Here is an 18,717-nt window from a genome sequence, read left to right on the forward strand (position 1 = left end):
AAGAAGCCCCAAGTGGCCAAGAACTTCCTTCCTGGAAGGCACTTGGTGGTCAGAGGTTGGTGACAGAGGTGGGAACACCCTGCGTGTGCCCCGGGGCTGAACGTGACCTGAGGGTCAGCGGGGCTTGGGTCCTGGGATGCTTCCCTGCTGCACCACAGCCTGGGTGCTGGCCTTGGCTTCTCTGCCTTCTCCAGGAATTCTGGTGTCCCAGCTAATAGCCAGGAACTCGGATTCTGGGAGTGATCTGTCCTCCAGAAGTGACTGGGGGATTTGGGCACTATTCAGAGCAGAGCTTTGTCTGAGATTTAGCAAGTGGTCTCTTTGTTAAACCAGATGGTTAGCAGGGTTTGGAAGAATACTTTACACAAATTTCCATAGCTGTTGAGAGCAGTGATCATTAAATCTAATATTCTTCTTCCAGCTACAGCCAGGAGCTCATACTTCAAAGAAAATGCTTTTTTTTTTTTTTTTTGCTTTTTTTTTTTTTTTTTTTTTTGCTTTTTTTTTTTTTTTTTCTTGCTTTTTTTCCCCAGCACACAAAGACAGTATAGTTTTGGAAATGAGCATATTAGATAAGTCACATAGAGCTCCCTGCTTCTGTTTTCCTCTGCAGAATTAGATGCTCCTCTTGAAACTGTGGGCTTCATGCCTTGATAATGCCACCTTATGTTTATTCTGTGAATGATTGCAAAGTGATGTGGCTTTTCTGGAAGATGCCATCCCATTAATCACCCAGATTTTGTCTCTGGTTCTGTCTGTAAGCTGGGGGGGGGGGGGGGATCCCTTCCCAGTGCCCCCCCTCTGCTCGTGTCTCGGGGGGCAGGATCCTGATGGGAAGGTGGAGGTGTCTGCTCTTACATCTCCCCCAAACCAGAGCTGGGCTTGGGTCAGAAGGTTGGTGATGTGCTGGGAAAATAGGAAAGGGGCCTTGCTGATCCTGAGAAGCCCCAGTGAGCACTGGAAAGGTGCTGGAGAGGACTGGGTGGCTGCTGCAATGGTCCCCTCCAAAACTGGCTGAGCACCTGGAAGGAGATGTCCTTGTTCTGGAAGGAACTTGGGTGCTGTCAGGATCAGATGGTGGCTCTCATTGATTTTGTTCTGCTTTTGGTCACTGAGACTTTGAGATGGTTCAGCAGCCTTCCTAGGGACTCATCCTCTGCTTGTCTGACTTCTGCAGCACTCACCCTTTTCTGAGCTTTGGGTAAAATCAGCATAATGACAAAGGGCTGGTCCCATCCGAGAAACCAGTTTGAACTTGCAGGAATTTAAACTATTTCTTGTTAATCCGCACACATAACTAATAAGTGAACACAGGGGTTTTTTTAGTCTACTATTTATATCAGCATATGTCCTAAAGAAGTTTCTGATATTTTCGTATTTATAGTAAATCATAGCAGTGTGTAGCGTGCAGAAAGAAAAATGGGGAGGGGGGGAGAAGTAAACTCTCTTAATCTTTATAAGAGAAAACATGTCATATGTAATATCCTCAAGTTGCATCACCATCTGGTTTTTTTCTGAAGCCCTTGGAGAGGCTCCAGCAGATGCTGGGGCTGCAGGAGCTGGGGGCTAGAACCTGCTCCCTGAAGCAGGGTTAGATGCCTTCTGCTGCTTGCTGGGCCACAGCTGGGGCTGCACACAACAAAAACCTCCTCTGCTGCCAAGATTTGCTTCAGCTGAAGTGAGCAGCTTGCCTCTGAACTGGCTCACTCCTGAAACCCGTGGTGCTTCTGCTGGGAGCAGCAACTTGGTGGGGTTGGAGCCTTCTCCTCGCAGGTACCCCCAGGGGTGGCTCCGGGAGCAGAAGGCTCCCAGGGTGGCTGGTTTGTTCCTCCTGGGCTGGCTCAGGAACAGCGTGGCCAGCAGGTCCAGGGGAGGGATTCTGCCCCTGTGCTCAGCCCTGGGGAGGCCACAGCTTGAGTCCTGTGTCCAGTTCTGGGCCCCTCAGCTCAGGAAGGAGATTGAGGTGCTGGAGCAGGTCCAGAGAAGAGCAAGGAGGCTGGGAAGGGATCCAGCAGAATTCCTGTGAGGAAGGGCTGAGGGAGCTGGGGGTGTTGAGGCTGGAGAAGAGGAGGCTCAGGGGAGACCTCATCACTCTCTACAACTCCCTGAAAGGAGGTTGGAGCCAGGGGGGGTTGGGCTGATATCAGTGGGACAAGAGGGCATGGACTAAAGAATTTTTTCCTAATATCCAACCTAAACCTCCCCTGGCAGAGCTCCAGCTCTGCCAGGGGAGGTTTAGGTTGGATATTAGGAAAGGATTTCTTTCTGGGAAGGGTGATCAGCCATTGGAATGGGCTGCCCAGGGAAGGGGTGGATTCTCCATCCCTGGAGATATTTCAAAAGAGCCTGGATGTGGCACTCAGTGCCATGGGCTGGGAACCACGGGGGGAGTGGATCAAGGGTTGGACTTGATGAGCTCTGAGGTCCCTTCCAACCCAGCCCATTCTGGGATTCTATGATTCTATGATCACAAAGAGCTGCATTTTCCTCCTCATACCTTTGCCTTGAAGTTTAGCACTTGTGGGCTCTGGAGCAGCAGTGGGTATCCTCCTGGAGCTTGGATTTGGATCCCATAGAGGAATGGGATGTGTCTGTGCCTGTGGGCTGCACTTTGGAGTGAGAAAAAGCTTTCTTCTCATGGAACCTTCCTTGCAAACAAGTCATTTAGTGGCCTCCATGAATCCCAATAAAGATGGGTGGTGGGAAAGGCTTGGAGTCTCTCTGCAGGAGGAGTGGGATGGGGAGGTGGGATGAGTGGGGTAGGAGGAGGCTCTAGGGAGGGCTTATGCCTGCCTGACTTGTAGGTATGTGACTGCTCCATCAGGTAACAACCAGCAGGTCACACCCAGCACTGAAGCAGCTTTGTTTCTGAAAGATTGGGGTGTAGCCTCAGAAGAGCATGGCAGGAAGGAGTTCTCTGCTCTCATCACCTGAGGGCATCAAATCAAGTTCTCAGGCCCCGGGGTTCAGCTCCTTTTGCACTGAACATAGATCTGAGGTTTGGGTGGCTTCTCAAAGTCAGCAAGAGGCTTTGTTACCATTTTAAACTAAAGTGAGAAAGAGCCAATCACTTTACCATTTTGGGCAAAACTGAGGCAAATCCTGTCTGCTGGTGGATGGGATGAACCTTATGTCTCCGTGCTCCAATTAAATTATCCACCCCCTCCTATTGGGAGATGAACAGATGCAAACCCCAGAGGCCCAGAAGCTCCCGAGGCTTAATAATCCTGGTTTTTGGTTTGTTGGGGTTGGGGTTTTTTTTGGGTTTTTTTTTTTTTCATGTCAGAAGTATTTTGTGTTTGTTGAGAGCTTGCCTTGCAGAGCCCTAACATCTCTCTCTGCCGTGCCTGGGACAGATGCGTGTGTTGTAATATGGACTGTGAACACTGATGTCCCATGTGGTTCTCATTCCTCCCCATTCATCTTTGAACCTAATTGGTTCCATCCCTTTCAAATGTGTCTGGCTGGCCGCAGCTATTTGTACTTTCACTCTGGTTATAGCACTAATGGTGTGATATATATAACATGAAATAAACTCTCGTGACTCCCAGCTCTGCAGAGACACATACACAGCACTCCCTCTTCACTTGCTGCCTTGGGTTGCTTTTTTTTTTTTTTTTTTTAAATGACATCCCCCAGACAATTTGTTGGTTTGTTGTTTTGGTTTGGTTTTTTTTAACCAGCTGGTGCCCAAGCTGAGGGTGGTGGAGGTGAACAGTGTGACCACAGCTTGAATCCCCAGCCCTGGGGAGGTTCCCAAGCCCTGGAGATGCTGTGCTGAGGGATGTGGGTTACTGGTAACCTGTGGGTTACTGGTTGCCTTGGCAATGCTGGGTTAGCAGTTGGACTCGAGGATCTGAAAGGGCTTTTCCAACCAAAATTCTGCATCGGGGGAGCTCAGAAAAGGCAAAAAGAGAACCTGCCAAACAGAAAAGGGTTTTGTGGCTCCTCTGGCAGTGGTGGAAGTGCTGGGTGGCTTTGGGGCTGCTCCCCAGTGAGATACTGGGACTTGGAACGTTGGAAACCAATGTCTTGTCCAGTCTCTGTAGTTTAATACTGTGAATATATGGATTATTAAAATAACAGTGAATTTGCAGATATAATAGATTATAAGGATAACACCTTAACTTTCCCATGACCCCACAGCAGAATGTAGGCAAATTACTGTTCCTCTTGAAAAGGCACTACTGGGGTGGTATTTCTCTGCTCCTTTCCTCATCTTTCCTCTAACCAGCCATGGCAACGTGGCACTTTTGTACTAACTGGTACAGATTTGTCTTCCTCTAGCACTGCAACCTCACTGCTTCCCATTCATTATAAGCAAAGCTGAGTTCAAGGTGATTTCAGACCTCAGTGCATGCTTAGACCCAGCTCTTGGGGGGATTTCACCAATGAACAGCAAAGAAATATTTGGGGATTTTTGCAGTTCGTTCCCATCCCTGATGAACTTTTGAGGAAGCAATGGGACGTGTTTCACACTTTATCTTCTGCTCAAAAAGTCATGTAGCTCTTCAGCTTTGCTTCAGCTTTCAGTATTTCCCCTTTGTGTGTTCCCATTGTCTGGACAAGCCACTTTGTTCTAATTCTTTGCTTTGGGCTTTTTTTAGGATTTTCATGATGATTTTTCAGCAACTTGGCTCACAAGTATTTGGGTTGTCCACTTGAAAAATAATCTGCTGCCTAGGGATGGTGCTTTTAAAGGGGTTCTGCTGAGTCTTGGGATTCCTGCAGCCTGGAGGTTTGAGGTGTCTTACTGGTTTTGTTCCAGCTCTGGAGAGGCACCCTCTAGGTGGGTGGGGGTGGGTGTCAATCAGGGCTTTCTTAGGTGAAATAATCATGGAATTTCACAAGTTTTTCTTCTTTTTTCTTTGTAGGCTCAAGTTCAGTTAAAAACAAGAAAAAGGGTAAGTTTGAGTTTTGATTTCCTTTTCCTTTCTGTGCCTGTAGCACCTGGTTATGAATTCTCTTTGCCCAACTTGAACCAGAACCCATCAGCACTCCAGGCACTGAGGGGGTTCCAGCCCATCATCCCAACCCCCTCTGCCTGCCTGTGCTCCACCAAATCCCTTTTCATTCTTGGATACAAACTCAGAATTGACAGCTGGGAGGCTGAGCCATGGGTAGAAGCTTCGTTTCTATTTCTGTGGGAAAAAAAAAATGAAAAAAAACCCCAAAACTGGAATATTTACTCTCAAAAGCAGCATAAAGTTTTATGGTGGAGAAGTTTGTCCCAATAAAACTCTGAAACCCTAACCCTGGGTTGAACAAGCCCAGCTAACAAGAAATGATGACTGTGGTGTTGGGAGCAATCCTGGAGGCTCTCGTGGAGCTGGATTGCATCCAGCTGTAGCCCTGGAGAGCACACTCTGAATTTTATGGTATTATCACATTTAATTTTGGGTTGGGTTGGGTTTTTTTGGTGGTGCCCTGCCAGCACCATTGTCCTGGGGGTGCATGACCCCAGCTCCAGGGGGTTGGGTGGGTGCTTCCCCTTGTCCCTCCAGCTGACCACAAACCATCCCCAACCTCCTCATTCCCAGGGTTTTCCTGTAGGCAAAGACCATCCCGAGGATGTGTGGAGGACCTAACGTTTTTCCTCCTGTTTTTCAGGGAAAAAGGCTGGTCCTCCAGGGCCCAATGGTCCCCAAGGGCCACCAGGTCCTCCTGGGCCCCAGGGTCCCCCTGGCATTCCTGGCATCCCGGGCATTCCCGGCACAACCGTGATGGGACCACCCGGCCCCCCCGGCCCCCCGGGCCCTCAGGGACCACCTGGACTGCAGGGACCCTCAGGTAAAATCCCTTTGTCCCTTGCCCTGCTCAGAGCAGGAGGTGCAAACACCACAAAAACCCCAGAACCCAACTCCAGCTTTCCATCTGCAGAAGGTGCAGGATCCCACCCCGGTGGTGCCAGCATCCTTGTGTGGCACTGGGGTGATGCAGGGGCTTGTCCCTGCACCCAGGAGAGCAGCAGCAGATGTTCTGCAGCCCTGGGGGCTGGGCTAGGAGCCCAGCAGCTCTGGATGCCATGGGTGAGGTGGTATCTGGTGGGAGAGGATGGAGAGGAGGAGGAGCAAAGACCTTCAGAGCCTTGGTTGCTTTGAAGCATCACGCTGATGTCTGATGGGGACCCATTTCTGGGCACCCAAACTGGCAAAAAAAAAAAAAAAAAAAAAAAAAAAGGCAAAAGGAGGAGGGCTCATTTCTTCTGTGATTTCTCACATTAAGCTGTCGCTGTCCTTCTGGTCAAAATCACAAAGTTAGGGGTTGGAAGGGACCTCAAAAGATCACTGAGGGATGTTCCAGTCCCTTCAGCATCTTGGTCTGCACTGGGCTCTCTCCAGCAGTTCCCAGTCCTTCTGGGACTGAGGGGCCCAGAACTGGACACAATATTCCAGATGTGGCCTCACCAGGGCAGAGAGAGGCAGGAGAACCTCTTTTGACCTACTGAGCCAGCCCCTTCTAATGCACCCAAAAAAAAACCCAAAATGGGGTTTAATGGTGATTATGGGGTGAGAGAAGTTTGGTTTGTAGGAGTGTTCACTGCAGCTCTTCCAAGCTTGCTCCCCAGTGATGGGAAATCCTATTTTGCAGGTGCCACAGACAAGGCTGGCTCCAGAGACATCCAGGTTGGTTGATCTTCTACTTCCATGGGCAAACCCCCCCACTGTGGCTGGCTCTGTCACTGCTCCTGGCTGTGTTTCATGGTGCTGTGTTTGCTGGGATAGCTCTGAAAAAAGAAACAACCCTCACCCCTTCCTGCCTGTGCTAAATCCTGCCTGAGCTCACCCTTTTATTGCTGAAAAGAAATATTCTTGGCCCCTTTGCCTTTTCTCCAATACATGTTGTAGTCAGCTGCTCAGATCTTCTTTCTTGGTTTGTGAAAAGCATTCATGACCTTGGAGGGCTGTTGTCCAGGGCTGGGGAGGGGTGTTGAGTGACCCTAAAATGCTTCCTGTTAATTTTCCATCCCTCTGATCTCCTTTGCAGCCAGCTGTGGTTCACCTTCAAGGCCAAGGCTCTGCAATCCAAGTGAAGAATGGTAAGGATCTCATGATATTGGCAGTCACTGGAAAAAAAAAGCCAAAAAACCCAACTCAGCCCATCCTGCCCCTGTAGCCTGGTATCTGGGTCTAGGTCCATCCTATAACCCAGGTCCCTGAGCCATTTCATGTCCACAGGCAGCTTTTTGCTCTCCTCCTTCCTTCCCAGATCCATAGCCAATTTCTGCTCAAGTTCTGCTCTCCTTGCCAGCAGCTGGGGCTCACTCACTGCTGCCTCCCTGCCCACCATGCCTGGCTGGGCTGGAGAGGGTTTGTCCCAGCCTGAGTTACCATCTGCACCTCCCCAGGGAGCATGGGCAGCAACCCTGGTGCTCCTACCCCTGTCCCAGACCTAGAGGGCTGCACCTCCAAGGGTTGGTGGAGCTCCCAAGGGTTGGTGATGCTCCAGAGGGTTGGTGGAGCTCCCCAGGATTGGTGGAGCTCCCAAAGGTTGGTGATGTTCCCAAAGGTTGGTGATGTTCCCAAGGGTTGGTGATGTTCCCAAGGGTTGGTGGAGCTCCCAAGGGTTGGTGATGTTCCCAAGGGTTGGTGGAGCTCCCAAGGGTTGGTGATGTTCCCAAGGGTTTGATGATGCTCCTGAGGGTTGGTGATGTTCCCAAGGGTTGGTGATGCTCCCAAGGGTTGGTGATGTTCCCAAGGGTTGGTGATGTTCCCAAGAGTTGGTGGAGCTCCCAAGGGTCGGTGATGCTCCCAAGGGTTTGATGATGCTCCCAAGGATTGGTGATGCTCCCGAGTGTTGGTGATGCTCCTGAGGGTTGGTGATGTCCCAAGAGTTGGTGGAGCTCCCATGGATTGGTGGAGCTCCCAAGGGCTGGTGATGTTCCCAAGGGTTGGTGATGTTCCCAAGGGTTTGGTGATGCTCCCAAGGGTTGGTGCAGCAGGGACAGGGCTGCAGGAGCCTTGTCCACCAACTCCTGCCCCATACCTGGGGTGATGTGGGCTGGGCAGCCCCCCAGCACCGGGGATGAGCAGGAGCTGTGGGTGGGGAGGTGAGGAGAGGCACTTCTGAGAGGACAAGTGGGGCTGGAGGTCAGTTGTGCTGTGGGCTGAAGAGAAGAGGTGGATAGACACCAGGGATGGTGTCACTGGCTCTGGAGAGGAGCCCGAGCCCCCATAGCCTTTAATCCTGGGTTTTTCTCCCCAAGCCCCTTGTCTGTGGGAGCTGGGTGGGTGGGTGGGTGGGTGGGTGTCCCCGTGGTGTCTGTCATTGCAATGTCACTGTATTTCTGTGCTCCCAGGCATTTCCTTCTGACGGGTACTGAGTGACCGCCGTTTTCTCATACTGAGATCTTTCAGGTGGAGTGCTCAATGATTGGTCTCGCATCACCATGAACCCCAAGGTGTTTAAGCTGCATGCCCGCAGCGGGGAGCTGGAGGTACTGGTGGACGGCACCTACTTCATCTATAGTCAGGTAGAAGTGAGTACGGTCCTAGGCTAACTCCTATTCTTGTGTTCCGGTGGAAGCCTTGCATGAACCACGAGAGGGCTCCAGACACCTGCCAAATGCCACAACTTGTCTGTCCTTGTAACCACTTGGTGCTCCGGGAGGAGATGGGTGTCACAGGAAAACCTTAAGAGTCCCCAAGTCCAAGGTTGCTCCTTTTGCCGGGACAAGAGAGGAGTTACCAGGACACCCTGGGCAGAGCACACGTGCCACCAATGCCTTTTTTTTGTTGTTACTTTTTTTTAATCTTCTGTGTTGCCTGTGCAGTCCCATCCAACCCTCCTTGCAGAAGAAGGGGCCCAGCAGGATGCAGGGCTCTGGGCTTTAGGGGAGGTGTAAAACCCTAACAACTGGATGGTCCTTGGGAAGCTGTGTCACTCTTTGTAAGGGTAGGACTCTTGGCCCTGGCTGGGACAGACTCCAGCCCAGCTGACTCCCATTTTGCCTCTACCTTCTTCACAGAATCACAGAATGTCAGGTTGGAAGGGACCCCGAGGATCATTGGGCCCAACCCTTCTAATATCAGTGTTTATTTGAGATGTCCCAGCACCCTCTCGAGCTGAGACTTCAAACTTTCCAAAGTGGGGGAATCCACCACTTCCCCTGGGACACCATTCTGGTGTCTTTCCTCTTGTGTTCAATCAGAATCTCCCCAGGAGCCACTTGTGCCCAATGCCCCTGGGCTTGTCCATGGGATTCCTTGGAAGCAGGGAGTCTCCTTCTTCCTTGTAGCCCCCTTTGTGTTCTGGGACTTAAAGTCTGGTTTGGATGGGGCCAGAAAAATAACTCTACCAGTTCAGTAGAATTGTTTCCCAGGTGCTTTAGTGCTCATTGCTGACCCCCACGTTGGGTCTCTGACCCCATCAAGGAAAAGGGGTACTCAGTCCTGTGTAGGTTCTGTGCTCAGGGGGTGTTTCAGCAGAACCAGGAGATGCTTCCAGAACCTCTGGGTTTCTTCTGCTGGGAAGAAGCAGCTCCCTGGGACTGGCTCCTCTTTGGGCAGGGCTCTCCCAGGCATCTTGGAGTTCTGCAGAACTGGGGTGTGGGTTAAGCAAGGAGTGATGGAGTCCTGGGGATTTTAGGAGATCATTTCCTCCCGAGCTGGGGAGGGTGGGAGAGGGTCCCCCCTGGGAGAACCTCTGCCTTCCAAAGCACCTCCAGCCCAGTGACAAAGGTGGCAACTCCCAGCACATCTTAGGGCATTTTTGATGTCATCACTAAAGGAGGGACCCAGAAAGCAGGACTTGGCAGGTAAGTGAAAGAGGACTGCAGTTCAAAAATCTGTGTTTGTTGGGTGAAAAGCTGCCCCTTGCAGAGAGGGTCAGCTGCAGGGTGTTGTGCCTGGGCCTCTGCAGGTTTGTGGTTGCTGCTCTGCTAAGCAGGGTCTAACGTGAGGATCTGTAGCTCAGCCTGAGAGCCTTGGGTTCACAGACTCTTGCATGAAGTGGAATCCAGAGTCTCCTCATGGCTGGTTGGCCTGGGGCTCTTTCTGCCCTGAACAAGTCAGCATAGGTGTCCCGGAGCCAAGGAGTGCACTGCTAGTGGAGGGAACGTGTATACTGACACTGGAAGGCATGTGAACTTGTTCCTGGTGCACAACTACACCCCCTGACATCTTTCTTCTTCCTGCTTCACATCAGGTATACTACATAAACTTCACAGATTTTGCCAGTTATGAGGTGGTGGTGGACGAGAAGCCCTTTCTGCAATGCACTCGGAGTATTGAGACTGGCAAGACCAACTTCAATACCTGCTACACAGCTGGGGTCTGCCTCCTCAAGGCCAGGCAGAAGATTGCTGTGAAAATGGTCCACGCTGACATCTCCATCAACATGAGCAAGCACACGACTTTCTTTGGGGCCATACGCCTAGGGGATGCTCCAGCATCCTAGATGAACTGGGGACGTCCAAGGATGCTGACAGAACTGCACAGTGCTGCTGTTCATAAGTGTATCAGTATTGCAGGGGTTCTGTAATCCAGCCATAAAGAAAAAAAACTGATCCAGAGCTATTTATTCCTATATGTGAATGCAGGAAGCACAGCTGCCTTCTGTTGACTCGCCTGGAGACTTGGATCCCAAAGCTAGTTGGGGGGGGGGGAAAAAAAAAAAAAAAAAAAAAAAAAAAAAGCAAAACAAACAAAAAAAAAAGTGTTTTGTGAGGAAGAAAGGCTGTTGTCTGTCTGCCTTGTCTCAGTATTTCAAGTATTACTGCACTGATCTCTGCTGTGTGATCTTCACACCAGGCTCGTGGGGATTGGGGGGTCCCTCTGCTCTCCTGTTGCACTAGCAAAGAGCATCCCAGGCACTGGAGGGAGAAGGCAGAGTCCCAGCCCTGCTGTCCCGGGCAGCCTCTCCTGCAGGCTCAGCAGGGTGGGCAGAGGGCTTTCTGCTTCCCCACATCCCCCCTGGGGAAGCAGGAGAGGGGAGGGGGCAGCGGTGTTTACAGCCGTGCTCAGGAGCTGGGCGGGCACAGAGCTGCCGGTGCCTGGAGCTGGGGAGCAGGGCTGCCCCAGCAGGGACTGACTGCCCCAGGAGGATGAAGGCTCTGGAGAGGAGGAGGAGGAGGATGAGCAGCTGGGAAGGTGCCTGCCCAGCCCAGCGAGGACCAAAGGAGATGATGCTGGGCACTGGTTCCAGCTCCTGCCAGCACCCCAGAGGTATTCCTGTCCCCAAAGTACTGCTGCTGTCACAGCAGTCGGGGGGTTCTGGGGGGGCTGGGGGCTGATTGGTTTTTTTTGGTTTGTTTTTTTTTTTTTTTTATCCTGGGGGAATATTGTTTTTTGGGTTTTGTTGTGGGTTTTGGTTTTTTGTTTTTGGTCTTTTTAATGAACTTGCAAACCAGAACACTTTTCTACAGGCTCCACCGAGCCCCGTAGAGCAGACACAAGTACTTGTGAAAACACTCTGAAGAAGTTTGTCATGTTTAAGAATAAAATATTCAAACAGGAATTTTTTTTTATTTTTACTTTTTTTTTTTTTTTCTGTTTTAATAGCAACTGCCCTGCTTTCAGATGTGGTTTTTAGCCTCCTTCCCTCACACCCCTTTCCTTTTGGCACCCTTCTACCTAAGATGCTCTAATAAGTGGTGATGGAGTCTGTAGCAAAAAAAAAAAAAAAAAAAAAAAAAAAAAAAAATTAATAATAATTATATGTAAAAAGTCTGGTCCAGCATGAAGTCACCACTTTTTCTTTTCTCTGAGCCCTGCTGAGTCTAGTCATAACTCGATTTCTGGTGACTAATAGAGGAGCTGGGACACTATTGTTTCTTTTGGCTTCTTGAGCAACTCTCTCCCAGTACCTCCCCTCAGCTGGGGAGACCCAGAGCCAGAGGATGTGCTGGGGCTGGGGAAGAGGCTGAAGTGTTAATTGCTCTTTTGTGTCCTGCCTTGCTTGTGCTGGGGTGTTGGGGTTTGGTTTTCTTTTAACTGGGTTGGGAGCATGGTTTGGGGTTTTTTAGGGTTTTTTTTTGTTGTGTTTTTTGTTTTTTTTTTTTTCTCTTTAATTGCTAAGGAGGGGACTGGAGTTTCAGCCTCTGTAGCCAACATCCCGAAGTGAGGGCTCCAAGCTGAGGTTGGTTTTGGTGATCACCTGCAGGGAGCAGCTGAGTCCCAGTGACTGATGTGACCCTGGGAGGGTCCCTCCTGGCTGAAGCATTCTTGGCTTCTCCCCATCCCCTGGAGTGATCTCACTTGCCAAGTATTGCAGTTATTGGGAGATAAATATTTCTGGGGGGCACCCGGCCTTGGCAGGAGGCTGGCTATTCACAGGAGGCGTGCAGTTTGGAAAGCAGCTGCATGAAAAATGGCCTGCTAGCTCTTTTTCAAGATGTTCTCCTCCTTTTCCAGCCTTCACGTCTTGGCCCAGCAAGAGCCTCGGGGGCACTCGGCTCCTCTTTGTGGTTTGTTTCCTTTAAAATGGGTTAAGGGGGACGTGTTCCTCTGACAGGAATGAATCAGGACAGCTGTGGATGGTGAGAACATGAAGCAAACCATTAACAGGATTGCTTTAGAATGGCAGCAAGGCTGAGGGGCAGGAATCCAGAGGGCAGCGGCTGGGGAGGGGGTGAGGGATGGGGTTGGCATCCCTTGTGCCCCCCCAGCAGGATCTGTCATCTGCTTCCCTGCCAGGTTCCAGTCCTGGGCTGCAGGAGGGGAGCAGGAGGCAGCAGTTCTGGCCCTGGGAGGTGTTCAGGGTCCGGTTTGGGTGCTGGTGGTGCACTGGTGTGTGAGGTTGGTGTGGCTGAGCTGGAGAGGGGGTGATGGGGAGCAGGGAATACCTGGCTGGGGGTCACCCCTGGTACCCAGAGCTGTGTCCATCCCCGTGGTGGCTGGGCTGGTCACCAGCAGCCCTGCAGGGTCTGGGTACCTGAAACCCTTGGGCCCCTCTAGCACCAAGTTTTGGTCACTGATGGGGGACAGTGCAGCTCCCCAGGGGTTGTCCCAACATCTGCAGGGCCTCTTCCCCTTGTCTGGAGTGAAGAAGGCTTGGGAGGAGCAGCAGGAGGATGTTAGCAAGGGGTCAGGGCTTTGCTGCAGCTTTTCCCCTTGCTGTCTTTGTGTTTTGATGTCTCTCAGCTCCTCCTCTGGCCCAGAAAGGAGCATTTCCCCGAGGCAAACCTCTGCCTACCTGAGATGGGGGACACAAACCCCATTCCCCCTTGGCTTCCCCTGTGCCAACCTTCCCCTCCAGCAGCTCTCCTGCCCCCCAGCCCCTTTCTCTGCTGCTCAGCCCTGGGTCCAGAACACATCACCCCCAGCCCTCCTCCCTCCCAAGCTCCTCTCTACAGGGACAGTTTCTGGGGAAGCCACCTCCAGATGTGTTCAGGGCCCCTTGGAAGGAGGGATTCTCTCCAGGAAAGGCTGCAGCCTCCCCCAAACTGCTCAGCCTTTGAGTCCCTCCAGCACCTTCCCCACCCAGGTTGTGGTCTCCCTGCTGTTTGTGCTTCGACATCCTTATCCAAGACACTATCTGTATATAAAATATACATAATGTATATAAATTAGGATGTAAGTTTATGTAAATTGTCAGTATTTTCTTTGCAAATAAAGCTTTTTTGGTTTTCCTGATCTCAGTGTCCCGGGTGGGATTTCCTTCCCCAGGCCAAACCAGGAGGGTCCCTGGAGAGGAAAAGAGCCTCAGGGTGATCCCTGCTGGGCAGGAGCTTGGGGTTGGGGTGTGTGGGTACCCAGGTGCTTTTCCACCTCCTTAACAGGGGGTGGGGGCTTCAATCCCCTCCCTGCAGCCCCTCTGGTTATTCCTCTTGTTCCTTTGCAGACCTCTCCTGGGATGCAAAATGCAGATGTAAAAAGCCTCTGTAGGAAAGACTTAACCAGGGTCTAATGGGGGTGCTCATGGGGAGTGGTGCTGATTTTTGTGCAGCAGAACCCAGCCTGTTCTCAGAGCACACAGAGAAATGAGATTTGTTTCATTACTTTCTGCTCTGTGCAACAGCGAGATTTGAGAGAAAAAGATAAGAAAAGGTGGGATAGGATTATTGGGATTATTTGGGGGGTGGGATGCAGGGCATCCCCCTGTACCCAGGGTGGTGAGGAGCAGGGGGTGCCCTGTGGCTGGCAGGAGGGAAACTGAGGCTCTGCCCATCCCCGTGGTGCTGCTGGTGGGCACAGGGCATGGAGAACCTGGGGGTGTCTGTGGGACACCTCTCCTGGTTCCTCACCCCACTCCTGCCCAGGGAGTTCACAGCCTCGGGATGCAAACACCCAGGGATTCTCCAGGGAAGTCCCTGACCAAAAATCGGGGACTTTCAGCTGATTTCATCGCCCTGCCTGCTCTGCAGACCCGTGCCCAGCAATCCAGGAGGCAGGGAGGAGAGGGCTGGGGTTCCCCGGGCCAGGAGGTGCCAGGCTTGGGGCTGGAATCCCTGGTGTGCTGGTTCCTCCCTTCCTCTTTCAGGGCTGGGGGAGCTGAGGTTCATCCGGAGGTCGGTGCTTCCCTGGCTCCAAGCATCCCACATCTGCACAGATGTGATGTCCCCCCCACGCCTCCCAACACACCTGGGGGGGGGGGGTTGCTCCCAGATAACCCCCCCTGGCCACCAGAGAGGCTTTGTCACCATGCCCTGGCCACCAGAGAGGCTTTGTCACCATGCCCTGGCTGGTGACACCGGGCTGAAGCTCTTTTCAGAGGGGACAAAGAGCTCCTCACCCCCACAGCTGCTGGGAGAGCTGGGGGCAGATCTGGGGGGGGGGGGGATGCATATTTCTTCATGTTTTCTACCCATAATTACCTTTTTTTTTTTTTTCCTGCCAGCCACATCTAGGACTAGAGCAACAGCTCGACAGCAAAACACACCCTGGGGAGCAGCTCCTTTGGATGGGAAGGAAACTGTCCACACCTGTCCACTGTGGGCCCAAGCCCCCAAAATTTGTGTTTTGCAGAGTGCCCCATGCAGGAGATGTCCCAGGGAGGGTGTCACTGCTGGGTGGCACGAGGACATGGAGATGTCACTGAAAAAAAAAAAAAAAAAAAAAAAAAAAGAAAAAAAGTCCCTGTGGGTTGGGTGCAGCAAAGGGTGCTCAGATACCACCTGGAGCTGCCATCTGGGTCCTTCCTGGGGTGAGGAGGGGACACAGCAACCTCCAGGCATGGAAGAGTTGGAAGAGAAAGAGGAGGGGGATGCAGGAGTCCCCCTGGTGGGGCTGGGAGGGGAATTTGGGGACGGGAATTTGGGAATCAGGATGGATGAGGAGCCCTGGTCAGCTGCTCCTGGTGTCCCCAGCAGCCTGGGGGAGCTGGGACAGGGCAGAAGTTGGAGGAAGAGCAGCTCCAGGTAGGGAAATTCCCCCCGAACCTCTCAGCTTTCCTTGGTACCACCTCTGCCTCCTGGCATTCAATCCACACCTGAGCTGTCCCCACCAGGTGCAGCTTTGTCTCCTCCCTGTCCCACTCTTTCTCTTTCCTTTCCTTCTGGCTTTCTGCACCATTTTTCCCCACCCCCTCCAGACCCCCCCTGCAACCTTAGGTCTTGCTTTTCCCACTTCCGTAGCTGCCAGCACCCACAGCCTTTATCTCCTTTCCCCATCCCATCCTGAAGCTCATTTACACAGAGCCCAGGGGGAGCAGGATGGGGCTGGCAGCACCCAAGATGCTCCTGTTGGAACATCTGCTGGCTCCCAAAGGATGTTTGCTGCTCTGCCTGCTCCCTTCTGTCCTCCAAGCCCAGTCCAAGGAGGAGGAGAGGCCCAAGCCCTCCCTGTGCCAGCAGGTAAGGCTGCATCCCCACCACCTCCTGGGCAGCAGGGTCACTGGGACCATGCTGGAGATGTTTGCCAAGAGGCAGGATGGAGAGCAGGGTCCCATGGGGATTCAGACCACTGCCATGGATCTTCTTCATGAGGCAGATGGGAGCCTGGATGGGGAGCAGGTGGTTTCTGTCCCCCTGTCACCACAAAAATGGGGACAGAAACCAGCTGCTTCACGTCCAGGCTCCAAACTGGCAAAGGAAACCAGTTTGGAGGGAGATGGAAGGTGTAGCCCATGAGGATGGTGCCCTTCCTGCTCCCAGACAGGACAGGGATGCTCTGGAATGGTCTTGGGGAGCCAAAAGCTTGAGCCTTCTCCTTGCACCACCAGAAAACAGCTCAGCAGTGTCTCAGAAAGGCCACCTTGCCCTTGGGGACAGGTTTTATGACAGAGCAGCAGCTTCAGGTGGTTTGGGCCCCTGCCATCCTGTACTTCACACCCAATTGGGGCAGTTTGCTCAGCTGGAGCTGTGGTTTGCAGCCCCCCCGATGCTGAGAGCTTCTCCTGTCTCCCAGCAGAGCCCCGTGAAGGTGTCTTGCACAGGAGTTGGCCTGCAAAGCTTCCCAGAGGTGCCTGGGCAAGGAGTGAAGTACCTGGAGCTCTCCAACAACTTCATCCAGAACCTGACCAGCGACTCCATGCAAGGGTTTGGGCAGCTGGAGTACCTGGACCTGGGCTCCAACCAGCTGGAAGCTGTGTCAGACCTCAGCCTGGCTCAGCTGCCCCAGCTGCACACTCTGCTCCTGGGCTCCAACCACCTGGACCACAACTACCATGCCAACGGGAGAGCCCTCCAGCTGCTGAGGAGCATCCAGGTCCTGGACCTGTCAGCAAACAGCCTGGAGAGCCACATGGCAGCCTGGTTCATCACCAACCTCACCGGGCTGAGGAGCCTCCATCTCTCTGGGAACAGGATGAGCAAACTCCCAGCCGAGATCTTCTGGAGCACCCCCAGGCTGCGCCAGCTCGACCTCAGCAATAACTACATCATGGAGATCGAGGAGGGGGCTTTTGAGGCTCTGGGAGAGCTGGAGGTGGTGAACTTGGCTTTGAATTCCCTCCACTGTGTTTCTGGCTTCAGCCTGAGGCACCTGCGAGTTTTAAACCTGAGCCACAACGCTCTGGAGCTCTTCAGCTCGGAGGATGGAGCTGAGCCCTACCTGCTCCAAGTGCTCGACTTGAGCCATAACAGACTCCTCTGCTTCCCAGAGCTCCCCAGAGCCCATCATCTCACACACCTCAACCTCTCCAACAACCTCATTGCCTCCCTGCTCCCAGGCTCACGCCACCCGGGGGACTTTGTGCTTCACTACGAGGAGATGGGGAGGTTCCGTGGGACCTGGCACGCCGGGCTGACACGTCTGGCTGACCTGGACCTCAGCTATAACCATCTGCAGGTGTTCCCCGTTCCCTTCTTCCGCAGCCTGAGCTCCCTGCGCAGCCTCAGCCTGGCCAGGAACTGTCTCCGGGAGGTGGCCGGGGATGGGCTGAGCCGCGCTGCGCTCCCCGTGCGCTGCTTGGATCTCCACGGCAACGCCATCCGCCTGTTGCCCCCTTGGCTGTTCGATTCCCTGCCTCTGCTGGAAGCTCTGGACCTGGGCTCCAACAGCCTCCAGCCTTGTCAGGGCCACGGGAGCCACCCGGGAGGGGAATCTCAGCCTCCAGCCCCCGGGGGCACCTGCACCCCCTTCTACGGCATCTCTCACCTAAAGCACCTGAGCCTCAGCAGGAACAACCTGACCAGGCTGCAGCCCTACGCCTTCCACCAGACCTCGCTGCTCTCCCTGGACCTCTCGGGGAACCGGGACTTGTCTGTCCCTCGGGAAGCCCTGGGGGGGTTGGAATTCTCCCTGCGGAAACTCTCCCTGAGCGGCAACGGGATGGACAACAGCGAGGCAGAGCTCCCCTGCCTGCCTGTGCTCACAGCCTTGGACCTCGCAGGAAACCGTTTGAGTTTTTTGCCCTCAGGGCTCTTCTGCTCCCCGCTGGAAAGCCTGGACCTGCGTGACAACCTCCTGCAGACCTTGGAGAAGCCAGCACTGGCCAGCTGGCCCCAGAGCCTGAGGGACGTGGCCATCGCTGGCAACCCCTTCAGCTGCTGCTCCCTGGCCTGGCTGGACACGCTGCAGGGCTCTGGGGTGGGTGTCAGGGACCTGGACCAAACCCTCTGCACCTACCAGGATGAGAGCAGGAACTTCTCAGCCCGGATAAGCAGCAGTCCTTGGTGGCTTTGCCCACGTCCTCAGGGCAGCAGCTCCCTGGCTGTGCTCCTGGCTGTGCTCAGCCTTTTCATCCTCAGCTCCGGGGCTTGGTGCCTCCTGAGGAAGGGGCAGAAGCTGTCAGGGCCCGTGGGGCTCCACAGAATGAGGGTGGGGGTCTTCCCCCAGTGTCCCAAACGAGAGGAACCTGCCCAGGTGAAGCCAGCAGACAGTGTCACCAAAGTGTAGCCCAGCCATGGGCAGCAGGAACTGCACTGATGGTCAGAACTCATTATTATTAATAAATGTGTAATATTAGTGTATTTTAGACTCTCTCCTGTCTCCTCCTTTGTGCTTTGCTCACGGGAATGTGGTTGGTGCTGAGCTCTGGGTTGGCAGAGGTGTTCTCTGGGTCACCTTTCCTTCTTCAGGAGGAAGATGTCCCCATCTGCTCAGTTCCCCACAAGAAATGAAACAGTCTGGAAGGTGCTAGGGGTGGGTTTCCTGCCCCCCCAGCCCACCTTCTCCTCACCCAGCTCAGGAAACCGAATCCTGGGCTGGGTGCATTGATCTGGCCCCTTCTGAACCCACCCCAGCTCTCCCCATTGGTGCCACCTGGGAGTTCCTGAGCTTGCCCAGCAGCCCCTCCCCACCTCTTCAGCAGCTCCAGCTCCTGAGATCAGCTCCTCCTTCTCCTTCTCCTTCTCCTTCTCCTTCTCCTTCTCCTTCTCCTTCTCCTTCTCCTTCT

The 18,717-nt window shown here is 53.2% G+C and overlaps 2 protein-coding genes across 5 annotated transcripts in view; both read left to right on the plus strand.

The window, feature by feature from the left end:
• EDA (ectodysplasin A) overlaps nucleotides 1-11,514 on the plus strand; it is a 59,740-nt gene extending 48,226 nt beyond the window's left edge. The window contains exons 3-8 of one of the 4 annotated variants that reach the window (XM_071758143.1): nucleotides 4,875-4,904; nucleotides 5,611-5,790; nucleotides 6,592-6,626; nucleotides 6,988-7,039; nucleotides 8,349-8,479; nucleotides 10,147-11,514. In XM_071758143.1, coding sequence (XP_071614244.1) covers nucleotides 4,875-4,904; nucleotides 5,611-5,790; nucleotides 6,592-6,626; nucleotides 6,988-7,039; nucleotides 8,349-8,479; nucleotides 10,147-10,398 — 680 coding nt within the window. In that variant the 3' untranslated portion in view covers nucleotides 10,399-11,514. The remainder of the gene's footprint in view (nucleotides 1-4,874; nucleotides 4,905-5,610; nucleotides 5,791-6,591; nucleotides 6,627-6,987; nucleotides 7,040-8,348; nucleotides 8,480-10,146) is intronic. The other 3 variants (XM_071758144.1, XM_071758145.1, XM_071758146.1) reach the window with 3 other exon arrangements.
• Nucleotides 11,515-15,613: 4,099 nt separating this feature from the next.
• LOC139802424 (transforming growth factor beta activator LRRC32-like) lies at nucleotides 15,614-18,281 on the plus strand. Its single transcript, XM_071757591.1, has 2 exons — nucleotides 15,614-15,733; nucleotides 16,290-18,281. Exons 1-2 carry the CDS (start codon nucleotides 15,614-15,616, stop codon nucleotides 18,216-18,218), a joined length of 2,049 nt encoding a protein of 682 aa, XP_071613692.1. The 3' UTR covers nucleotides 18,219-18,281.
• Nucleotides 18,282-18,717: the final 436 nt, after the last annotated feature.

The sequence above is a fragment of the Heliangelus exortis genome, chromosome 14 (assembly GCF_036169615.1).
Source record: "Heliangelus exortis chromosome 14, bHelExo1.hap1, whole genome shotgun sequence".
NCBI lineage: Eukaryota > Metazoa > Chordata > Aves > Apodiformes > Trochilidae > Heliangelus > Heliangelus exortis.

What these genes read in the sequence shown, in the direction of transcription:
- LOC139802424 (XM_071757591.1), top strand. Translation starts at nt 15,614, where the DNA reads ATGCTCCTGTTGGAACATCTGCTGGCTCCCAAAGGATGTTTGCTGCTC. An exon ending in AGCCCTCCCTGTGCCAGCAG is followed by an intron (nt 15,734 to 16,289) that starts GTAAGGCTGCAT and finishes GTCTCCCAGCAG; the next exon opens with AGCCCCGTGAAGGTGTCTTG.